Below are 11061 nucleotides of genomic sequence, written 5' to 3'. Positions count from 1 at the left end.
TCTTGTAGTATCTTCAGTATTGAAGTCTGGTTTTTTTCTACCAACTAATTAACTAGATGTCACCATCAAATATAGGAAAAAAACTAAATTTAAAAAGGGATAAATTCGTTTAAAACGCGAGGTCAAAAAATGTTAAGCTAGGTAAGGTTAAAACGTAAAATTGCTGAATACTATGTATGCGTATTGCATTGTCATGGTAGTACGGTCGCGAAACGGCCTAAAGGCTTTTATTGGAAGTCCAGTCTTGGTCCTTGCTTGACAACAATCTTACATAACAGCCTAAACAGCACTCTCATTGCAAAGCAAAATGCAAAAATTGTAGTTAAAAGGAATGCAAGTACATCCAAGAGGTAATATTGGTACCAGTGGAGATTATACACTTCCGGTCTGAGGTGCTTGGCTCCTTTGTGTCTGTGAACATATTCAATCCAGTCAGCGGTTTGCTGGACGGAAGTTCGCGGATTGTCACGCAACAATCGCGAGATGCGAGTAGCGTTACCCTTGAAGCTATGAAGAAAAAGTTAAAACAGATAAAACAGTTCATTTGTGGTCCGTAGGATTAAATGGCGATGCCATATGAAATAGTTATTTATTGACGAAGTAGGTGACTATACAAATTGAGTAAAATTACCTTGGTTGTTCGAGTACTCGCCCTATCGAATGGTATATTTCATCACCAGTCGCTGTCTTGATATCAATACCAATTGCCATGCCAACCGATTGAGCCTGCGCGCAGTTACTAAATTGATCAAAGAATATCGGTACGCAAACCAGTGGCACACCGTAGAAAGCTGCTTCAAATAAGCTGTTGTGACCTGTGTGCGATATAAAGACTTTGGTGCTGTTATGGGCCAATAAGTCATTCTGTGGAATCCATGGGAGGACTTTCACGTTTGAGGAAAGATCCATCGGTATGTATCCTTTGGGAAAAAGACATTATAGCGACACAATTGAGTTTAAGATGGATACTTAGGGATATACTCGTGGAAGTACTCATATATGGAAGTACTCATAGAGACTCATGGATATACTCATGTACCGAGTGATACATTAGGTAAAGGTTAAGTCTGCATTCGAGCCAAATGACCCATTAAGCCAGAACTTATCCCGGTTTCTGTAGCATGAAGTGACTAGGAGCATTTCTACTCCCCTCTGGATGGGATGCAGGTCCATCGAAGGGTTACCCACAGTATTAAGGTCGCCGGCACCCATTTATACACCTGGCTGGAGCGAGGCACTGCGAGAGTAAAGTAAACACAATTTCACTCTCCCATGAAGAATATACTGATTTTGCCGGAATCTTTGTATGCTGATATACTTTTATAATCAGTGCAATCATTGAAATATAAATGGCATTAGCACTATGTAAAGTGATATATCGGCACGCACGGCCTAGCATACCGATCCGCCTACCAGCCTTAGAAACCAACAATAGCTTTAACATGTTCGCTCCAGCTGAGGTGTTCATCAAAGATAACACCAATATATTTTAACTCAGTAACGCGCTTTATGGCAGGCCCATTGATGGTGACCGAGGACAATCTCGGCAAAAGCGCACGCCAAGTTTAACATACATGATTTTGCGTTATGAGACCGCACACTAACAGTTATAATGCTCCTTATTTCTCTCCCTAGATGAGTTAACACCTTATACCTTAACTTACCGTTTAATCTCCATATTATTCCCTGCTCCAGTCTTCCGAATATTTCGGCCAACATGTCCACCTGGTCTTTCGTCATTACTGCATCCCCGAGTGTTCCTAATGAAAACAGTATTATCCCGTTGTCTCCTGCTCCACTGATAAACTGCTGCAGGTCTTGTGGAAGTGGACTTGGGGGTTTCACTGTTAACGGTCCCACTAGTTTGGTGGCTGTGCTTAAAACAGGAGGTAAACTTAAACTATAGTTTCAAATGTAATCATTACGTAAAACACGGAAACAATGGGCAGCCACTCACGGAGCTGATGTAATTGAGAAAAAAGTGAGTTAGGTAATTCCTGGTCTAACCATAAAAGCCGCTTGAAGTGAGCCAGCCAGCTTGGGCCAGGGGAGAATTTGAATTACTATAAGAATATCAAATCCAATCACTCAAGAAATGGTATTTGACTACACACGCATTACATGCCCCACCTGTTAATAGCTACTTTTGGTCAATTTTAGATCTGAGGTTTTCGTAAGTTCGTAGTAATTTTCCTTAATTGTTTTCATTTTTATGTGATATTTTGTCAATTGAAGACCCTTCTGTGAAACACTTTGTGATATAGACTTCCTCAGTTATTGAAGATTAATTATCATCGTTCTGAATCTTTGAGGGGCCTTGCGGCCCTCTACGAAACACCCTGCCCTCAAACAGCACTTGCTAAAATTACAGTTTTGCATGGTTTAGGCCGTATTATGTTACGATCAACCGTTTGAGTTGTTTTGTGGAAAACCGCTTTGAGGAGCAGTTCCCAGTCTGGGCTTCTATCCGGCCTCACTATTATCTCGTACCTGGTAAAATTGGTTGAGGATATTCCAATGCAAAGTGACCCATGATTATAACCATCTCCACCTTGTTAATAGAGTCCTGGAAAGATCTCTCCTCTTGTACATCGAATTCTCTCCGAAGTCCGTCACAGAGAGCATAATTGTACATTATTGTAGCAGACATTAGCACGTGATACAACAAGTTTGCAACCCGCTCTACAAAGCTCATTTTATCAGTGTTCCACGACAGAATATCAGGAATGTATGAAACCACGCTTATATCTTTGAAAAATCTCATCGCGCCTGCCAATTTTAAATCGATTCTTGGGAGTCCCAGGATCTCGGAGACGATAGCTCCACATTCTGGAGGGGAATCACAAAACATTAGATTGAAATTTCTCAGTTCTTTCCTGTGTAGCTTAACGTAAATAATCAAAGCTCTGCATGGCATGATAAAGTTATCTATCCACATTTTATTATCCTGGAAAATTTCCCAAAGAGGTCGATTATGAGATTTTGGTACTATAGTTTTTTCCAGATGATCCTCTTCGAAAGGGTAGGTGTAGACGGAATGCCTCACTGTGTGCGACGCTGGAAATGGTAAGATGGATGGAACAACTAAAGTGATCTGAAGATATAGAAAGAAAGAAAAAACAAAACTTATTGACTAAAAGTTTAATCTAAATTTCTAGTCAAAAAATAACTGATGCCATACCATACCACGCGTGTGAATTCTTTTCAAAAGAGAAACGCAACTGACTTTACCTACCGAGCTCCACAGTTTCCCTTCATTCTTTCAGTCGCCTCTTTTAATCATCTATTTATTTATTTATTTATTTATTTTTGCATTTCCTGTTACCTCTTTAGATTGAAGTTCACGCAACCTTCTGTTACATTTCGTGTTTGAGTATGGGTTATGATCAAGATGGCTGATGGTGGCCAAGAGCTCTTTTATGTTTATGAACCGTGACACAGTGGAGGTCCATAAACACGCAAGAAAGAAAGAGGACAATATCTAACCTTCACTGAGTAGACTTAGTCGGTAAAGGGTCATTGCATGAGGTTAACAACAACCAACGAGGGAAACTTCTCGGGGAAACCCGAATGGACAGGATAGTTCTTATGGTCCGCGCGTGTACCCAATCACAGCGCAGGACTAAGTTAATCCTGTCAGCTCGCGGAAATATCCATTGCTTGTGATGTTAAGTGCAAAGCAGACTAGTGCAACTTTGAGGCAGAACTTAAAAACATCACTACTTTAATCAGCCATGAATCGTACTCAAGGACTCCTTAGAAAAACATCATTGTTGTCACATATTAGTTTTGATAGATACTAATTGAGAAAGCCACTTAATGGTTGGATGATTTTCTATAAAATTATGCGAAAAATTGCCACATGGTCAAAAATAGCCTTGCATACAAACAACCTACTCAACTGTTACCAAATATTTTATAAATCTGGATGTGACAGCAAAACAACAAAACGTAATATTCAATCATACATCTTGTACAGGTGCTAGGCTGTACACCATGATGAAGCTTATCCATTCAGATCATGGATACTCAATGCACAATCTCAATAAGTAAGTTCACAAACCTCATGTCCTCGTGATGCTAATTCATCTGCCACATTTCTGAGGTTTGAGTAACGACTCTTCGATTCTGTCATCAACACGCCGAGTATTTTGGCTGCATTAGACGGATAAGACGCAGTACAAAGCAGAATAACAGTGATCCATATACACATGATTAATAATTGTCCGACACCTTCACAGAGCTGCTCAGTTGGGCATGTAAATGGCATGCAGCTCTTGAGAGTAGGCACCGAATATTATATCATCTTTGCCACGTGTATGGCTACGTCGGGGTCTTATGTAAATCACAACTGTTAAGTAGGCCATTTGCCAAGCGACTCAACCACTCCACAAAAAGTCGCACATGATAACCCCGTGACAGCTAAACTTAAACGGGGGAAAGGATGCGATTCTTTAGGATCACCCGGATTAGAACATAGTGCATCAAACAAATCGATGAATCCTTCGCCAGCGTGGATTCATCGATTCCTTGATCCTGATCTGGATCATCCCAAGGAATGCACCCAAAGTCGTGATATTCACTGTAAGTTTAGCGGGGTAAGGGTGGAAGGGGGTAAAGCAGGTCGTTTCTGGACGTTAGTAAGCAGCAATTTTACCAAATGCAAAATGATCGCAAATCGAACGGCATGCACACAACAAAGCACGATACGTTTAAAGGAAACGCGGAGTGAGTAGATGGAAGTGGAATGCCTTCACTAGTAGGTAAAGGCCGATTGTTTTAAAACATGGCGGCCTTTTGATGCCTTGCACTATACGGACGATTCTGGTTCTCTCTCTTCTACATTGTAGTTCAAAATCAAAAACGTTGATAAGACAAAAAACTAATGTTTAGACGGAACAGTTAGGAGAAAGCTTTTTTTTTTATTAAGTTTTACCTACTTTTGCAAAGAAATCAATTCTGTTGGCCTGTACGCGTGTCACCTACAGTAACTCAACAGTAGCAGCTGCAATGCTTCGACTATTGGCATGGCAGACTCCATGAGGACGTCGAAGAGAGGGAGGAGGGGATGTAACCTAAATGTCTATCTCACGGCTCCCTCATTTGTGTCGTCTCGCAACATTTTCAAGGAGAAGCGCTGCGTCAGTTTCCCAAGTAACGAAGGAGAGTATTTCTACCCTGGTGAAAACCATTTCTTAGGGTCAAATGACTCATTATAGGTGCCTCGGAGGTAGATCTAGAAGACGGGAGCAAGGGCTGCGCAACCCCCCCCCCCCCCCCCCCTCCCTTGAGATGAAGCTTTTTTCTTCGTAGTTGTTTTTGAAATTTGTTTACCTCACCAGTCAGTTACGCCATGCCTTAGTGGTGCACCCCTTACTAAGAAAAATCCCGGATCTGCCCCTGTGCCTACAAATTTAACTTACTGGAAACGGCTCTCATTCTTGCCTCGAGCTAAGACCGACCTTTTCACGCTTGGAAACAATCCTACACGATGTTCTAAACACCGTCCTCATTACAGTAATAACTTAGTGTCAAACGAAAGTTTTGTCCGCATCTTTTAACTGTGCTCATTAGAAATAGCTCTCATTCTTGCTTTGAAATCTTATCGCCCTTTGCACGCTTGGTAACAATCTTGGACAACAGTTTGAAAAGCATTGTAATTGCGATGCAAAATGCAAAAAGTGTAGTTAGAAGGAATGCAAGTACATCCAATAGATAATATTGGTACCAGTGGAGGTTATACACTTCCGGTCTTAGGTGCTTGGCTCCTTTGTGTCTGTGGACATATTCAATCCAATCGGCGGCTTGCTGGACGGAAGTCCGCGGATTGTCACGCAACAATCGCGAGATGCGTGTAGCATTACCCTTGAAGCTAAAAAGGAATGCACACACAAACATTAGGAGAAAGGATCTGGCCTTAGCCTTCTTAGCCTTGCATAGCTGGTGGTTCTGTTAGGGCAGTGGCAATATCTTGGCTTGAGTCAATGTCAGTCTCTTTCGGATAACCTAGCTGCATCAACGCAGGGGGTGTTAAAGTTATAACTGAAAATACCTTGGTTCTTGAATGATTCGCCTTATGGATTGGTATATTTCATCACCAGTCACAGTCTTTATGTCAACACCAATTGCCATGCCAACTGATCGAGCCTGGGCGCAGTTACTAAACTGGTCAAGAAAAAGCGGCATGCAGATCAGTGATACACCGTAAAAAGCCGCCTCATATAAGCTGTTGTGACCTGTGTGGGAGATGAAGGCTTTGGTGCTGTTATGGGCCAATAAGTCATTCTGTGGAATCCATGGAAGAACTTTGACGTTTGGAGGAAGACCCTTTGGAACATAACCTTCAGGAAAGAAGACATTCTGGAGTTACAAAGCTTAGACTTAGCAACAGGAGTAAAGTGTTACAATTATACTGATGCATAATTATATAGAAGATTCGTACGTTTCTCTCAGAAATCTAGATCCTGTTTCTAGGAGGTCGGCTTATCCTGTCAGTTCAGTAGCAGGATCGATGTTCGGGATTCTTGCTTTCGTATTTTAAGAACTCCTCGGCATCAGGAGGAGCGAAAGGGTTCATTGATGGAGAAGGAAGAGTCCCAGATTACGTGAATAGTAGGGTCAGTGAAAAGAACACTGGTTGCTAGGAACTGCCTTCAGTTTTAATATGAAAAAAGAACAAAGCAAAAACAGCAAAACAAAAACAACAACAACAACAACAACAACAACAACAAACACAGAAGACCTTCATCCAGCGATCGTTTCGCAGATCATTACAAGTATAAGAGGCTTTATAATAACGTTTGCATATAACGCGCGTTCTGATTGGCTGAAAAAGCGTGCTTTATCAGAGAACAGACGCGCGGGTTGATGACGGTAAGCTGGCTCACAAATTTATAAATTATAAATTATAGTTAAGGAAAACAACGACAGAAAATGCCAATTGAGCTGTCTCTGTTTATGACGGGAAGCTTTATTTTTGCACAAATGCTAAAACAACACAATGACATGCAATGTGGTAACGCTCCTTTGCTTACTAGCGATCTCCGGTAGTCTCAGCGAAGTGAACCTCAACAATTAAAACGCTCACTCGACGAGCGATCAGTTTAAAGCTTGCTCAGATATTCTCTCCTGTACTCAGAGTAGAACCATTAGGAGTAGTCTTAGTCTTTCCAGCTTTGAGGCTAGTTCGGGCAATCTCGCTGCAAGTCGTAAAGTAACTGTAGTTCCATTCAATTACAACTTAGCATTTCCCATTTTCATCCGCGGGCTTTGAGCTCCTTGTTTCGTAATTTCCACTGGAAAAGTGCACGTTTTCATAAGCCCCAATGCGGCCGGGTTCCTCTGGACTAGAAACCTTTAGATCCTTATTCAAAAAATCAAGCGAAGAAGCGAACTTTGAAGCAATCGTTCTTCTCTCGAAAGCTACCCGAAACCGAAAGGTTAACTCAATGAAATTCAGGTTGTGATTGACAGCTGTTGTCTCGTTAGCCAAGGAAATTATTTGAATAATCCTAACAATGATTGTGATTGGCGTATTTTCGCGTGCTTTATCAGAGAACAGATGCACAGTGACGCCACTTTTCCTCGTTTGGAAAATAAAGTTCGGTTTGAAAATTCAGTCGAATGCTTGGGTAAATTAATGGATTCTTTATAACAAACAAACAAAGAAGCCTCGACTGTGCTCTGTTCTGTTGTAAAGCACTAAGGAAGCGGTAGAGCACTCAAGAAGTAGGGAGAAACACTCGACTACTCGTGTTTCTCCCTACACTTTCGTGCTCTACCACTTCCTGAGTGCTTTACAACAGAACAGAGCACTGTCCGGGCATCTTTATTTGTTTGATAAAATACCGAATTAAAAGCTCCTTGATTCATAGATTGCAGTCGACGAGATCGCTAGAATTCATGTGTCCTGAGGATAAAACGTAATCTGCTATTCTTATAATGTCTTAACATACCATTTAATCTCCATATGATTCTTTGCTCCAGTCTCCCGAAAGCTTCGGCCAACATTTCCACCTGGTGTTTCTGCAACACTTCATCCCCGAGTGTTCCCAATGAAAACAGGATTATCCCTTTGTCTCCTGCTCCAATGATAAACTGCTCCAGGTCTCTTGGAAGTGGACTTGGAGTTTTCACTGTCAATGGTCCCACTAGTTTGGTAGCTTTGATTTAAAACAATAGATTAACGAACATTTTTGTGTCGATGTTGTTACAATAAGATATGTACAGATTTAAAAAAAAAGTTCCTCAGCACGAGTCGTGCAGCCACCATGGTGGTAAAGGTTATGCTTAAGATCTAGTTATTAAAAGTTGATTTCCTTCTCGGACCATGAAAAAGGTGAAGAAGGGACACGAGTAAAAAAAATTCAACTCGGTGTCAATGTTGGTTGAGAGCAGATTTTATGGACGACTGGTGTCTCGACGTTAGCGATCATACCACATCAGCCGTCTCCACATCACCAGCGCCAAGTGACAACCTCTAACTGTTTGAATAATAGCTCTTACCTGGTAGAATTGGCTGAGGATATTCCAGAGCAAAATGACCCGTGATTATGACCACCTCTACGTTGTTAAGAGAGTCCTCGAACGATCTTTGTTCCTGTACGCCAAATTCTTTCCTTAGTTCGTCGAAGCGTGCGTAATATTGGTAAATTGTTACCCACGTCAGAGTATGAGAAATCAAGTTAACAACTCGTTCCACAAAGCTCATTCTATCAGAGTTCGAGGAGAACATATCAGGGATATATGACACCACGCTTATATCTTTGTAAAGTCGCATCGCCATTCCTGGTCTGATGTCGATTCTTGGAATACCCAGCATCTCGGAGACGATAGCTCCACATTCTGGAGGAGTGTCACGAAACATTAGGTCGAATTTGCTTAGTTCTTCCCTATGAAGCTTAACGTAAGTTATCAAAGCTCTACACGAGGTGATAAAGAAATCCATCCACATTTTGTGATCATCTACAATTTCCGAGAGCGATCGAGAATGCGACATTGGTACTAATGTCTTTTCTACATGTTTCTCGTCGAAAGGGTATTTGTAAACTAAATGCTGCACTGAGATCGACGCTGGAAAAGATATGGTAGATGGGACAACTAAAGTTACCTGAAAAAGATAAAAATGAAACCAAGGGAGTGAGAATAGTGATGATGACTACACACAACTACCACAGTAGAATCCTTCCGGAGCGGGTTGTCCTCGATCCTCATTCTTTTGGCGAACCGCGCTCGGGCCCAGGCCGCGTGGTTATTGACCCTTGAATGACCCTTGAATCAACTTAATTTCTAACGCAGAACATGAAACAAGCCTGGCCTCTAGCGGCCTAGGCAGTCTAATAAAGTAAGGTATTTCGATTAATTCATGAGAACTCCATAATAGCTGTAAAATATATTTTTGTCCCCTAGCCCCAAGCCTTTTATAGCACGCTAATTTTCCAAACGCGGTGATGGAACAGTTACGCCAATTAACATCGCCCTAATCTTCCGCATAGAAACAACTTACCGAACCCCAAATAAGTGCATGGTCTTACCTACGACACCTTACGACTACAAAAATTGCGTGTTGAGTGATCAGTCTTACATGTAACTCCAATGCTACACATTGATACCAACTCAGTGAGATCACAAACCTCATAACCTCGCGATGCCATTTCGTCTGCCACGTTCCTCAAGTTCGAGTAATGACTCTTGGATTCTGTCATTAGCACACCGAGTATTTTCGCTCCACTAATTAGAGGAATTGCGATGTAAATTAGGATCACAGTTATCCACATGTCCAACGTTCACCCGTGCGTGGTATGTTCCTAGCAGTGAGCTAAAGTGCAGCTACAGTATTGCGGAAAACTCAGTGTGAAGAAGACAGGCGGGACTATAAATGTGAAGCTTGGTAACGCCCAGTAACGCAATACTTTGAGCACTTATGCACTACAGTATAGGTCAGCATGGTAATCTGTCGAAAAAGAACGCATCAGTTCCGAACTATCACCTAAATCCGATCGAGGCCATCTAACAAATGTTGCAATTCTTCTTGGGGTAAAGTTTCCTTCATTGGTAATGTTTTGCACTCAATAAGTAGGGGTGAAAGGGGCCCAAATTCATTTTTATACTTGGTTACCATATTCGTGTTTTGAATATCAGGGCTCTGATCATATCATGCTCCGGAAACAGGAATCAAGAGCCCTTTACTATCTGGTGTCTGGCTTGTCTGAGCCGATTAAAGCGGCCTTTGATATTTGTCTTGAAATTGAATAATCTTGGTGATAACCTTGTTTTTTTACACCATTTCGAACTTTCACACGAGTATTATGCATTCTCTTTTCACGAATTCTTTCAATTAACTCTAAGTGCTGCAAACCTGTAATTTCATGAAAGGAATAGAACACACATAAAATATCTGTAGTAATGGAAATTGCGCCGGACTATAAAGCATTCAAACATAAACATGGCTCGTGTCAGCGATTCTGATCTGCTAATCTCCTGTGAATGCTGTAGTCAAGAATGTGTGAATACAATCAAGAGATCACGCAGATGTGTTAGCAAGATAAATGTTCCGTTTATTTAATAACCCGTCATTTCATCAATTATCACCCAAACACGTATTAGAATTATTGATAGATAACTTCTGATTTTGAGTTCTTTTCTTCTAATCCGTAAATAAAGCACACAAAAATGGAATAACGTCTCCTACTATTCATTGTAAATACAAATAGTTTCACTCTACTGTACACACAGCTGAAGAGAGGCGACAACATTTTAATTTTTGCCGTTTGCCGTTTGCTGTAAACGTCATGCTTAACCTCTCTAACGTCGTTATGTTAGACGTTATCTAGTTGTCGAGAGTCGAGAGTCGAGGGTAAAATGTCGAGAGTCGAGGGTAACATATCGAGGGTCGAGGGTAACTTAAAAAATATATTAACGTAAAGTGAAAAATAAAAAAATATAAAATAAATAAAAATATAGTATATGTGAAATAAATTGCTGAAGATATCAAGAGAGAATTTTCTTTCTCCAGCTTTTTTTTTTTTTTTTGAGTAAAGCGTTGCGTGACACATGCACGCC

The 11061-nt window shown here is 41.1% G+C and overlaps 2 protein-coding genes across 2 annotated transcripts; both read right to left on the bottom strand.

The window, feature by feature from the left end:
• Positions 1-116: 116 nt before the first annotated feature.
• LOC145491933 (UDP-glucuronosyltransferase 2A3-like) lies at positions 117-4270 on the bottom strand. Its single transcript, XM_081471232.1, has 5 exons — positions 4064-4270; positions 2491-3094; positions 1665-1871; positions 632-920; positions 117-507 (listed from the first exon to the last, which is right to left on the bottom strand). Exons 1-5 carry the CDS (start codon positions 4268-4270, stop codon positions 228-230), a joined length of 1587 nt encoding a protein of 528 aa, XP_081327358.1. The 3' UTR covers positions 117-227.
• Positions 4271-5581: 1311 nt separating this feature from the next.
• Positions 5582-10416, bottom strand: LOC145491932 (UDP-glucuronosyltransferase 2B10-like). Its single transcript, XM_081471231.1, has 5 exons — positions 9633-10416; positions 8506-9109; positions 7956-8162; positions 6053-6341; positions 5582-5872 (listed from the first exon to the last, which is right to left on the bottom strand). Exons 1-5 carry the CDS (start codon positions 9774-9776, stop codon positions 5584-5586), a joined length of 1533 nt encoding a protein of 510 aa, XP_081327357.1. The 5' UTR covers positions 9777-10416; the 3' UTR covers positions 5582-5583.
• Positions 10417-11061: the final 645 nt, after the last annotated feature.

This window comes from Orbicella franksi, chromosome 7 (assembly GCF_964199315.1).
Source record: "Orbicella franksi chromosome 7, jaOrbFran1.1, whole genome shotgun sequence".
Taxonomy (NCBI): domain Eukaryota; kingdom Metazoa; phylum Cnidaria; class Anthozoa; order Scleractinia; family Merulinidae; genus Orbicella; species Orbicella franksi.
This window is presented reverse-complemented; position numbering and strand designations above follow the sequence as displayed.

Excerpts from the sequence above, each read along its gene's own strand:
- LOC145491933 (XM_081471232.1), bottom strand. The coding sequence starts at position 4,270 with ATGCCATTTACATGCCCAACTGAGCAGCTCTGTGAAGGTGTCGGACAA. Across the intron at positions 3,095-4,063 it reads TAGCATCACGAGGACATGAG|ATCACTTTAGTTGTTCCATC; the intron begins GTTTGTGAACTT and ends CTATATCTTCAG. Across the intron at positions 1,872-2,490 it reads TCCTCAACCAATTTTACCAG|CCACCAAACTAGTGGGACCG; the intron begins GTACGAGATAAT and ends TTTTAAGCACAG.
- LOC145491932 (XM_081471231.1), bottom strand. The coding sequence starts at position 9,776 with ATGTGGATAACTGTGATCCTAATTTACATCGCAATTCCTCTAATTAGT. Across the intron at positions 6,342-7,955 it reads AATCATATGGAGATTAAATG|GTTATGTTCCAAAGGGTCTT; the intron begins GTATGTTAAGAC and ends TCTTTCCTGAAG. Across the intron at positions 5,873-6,052 it reads CGAATCATTCAAGAACCAAG|CTTCAAGGGTAATGCTACAC; the intron begins GTATTTTCAGTT and ends ATTCCTTTTTAG.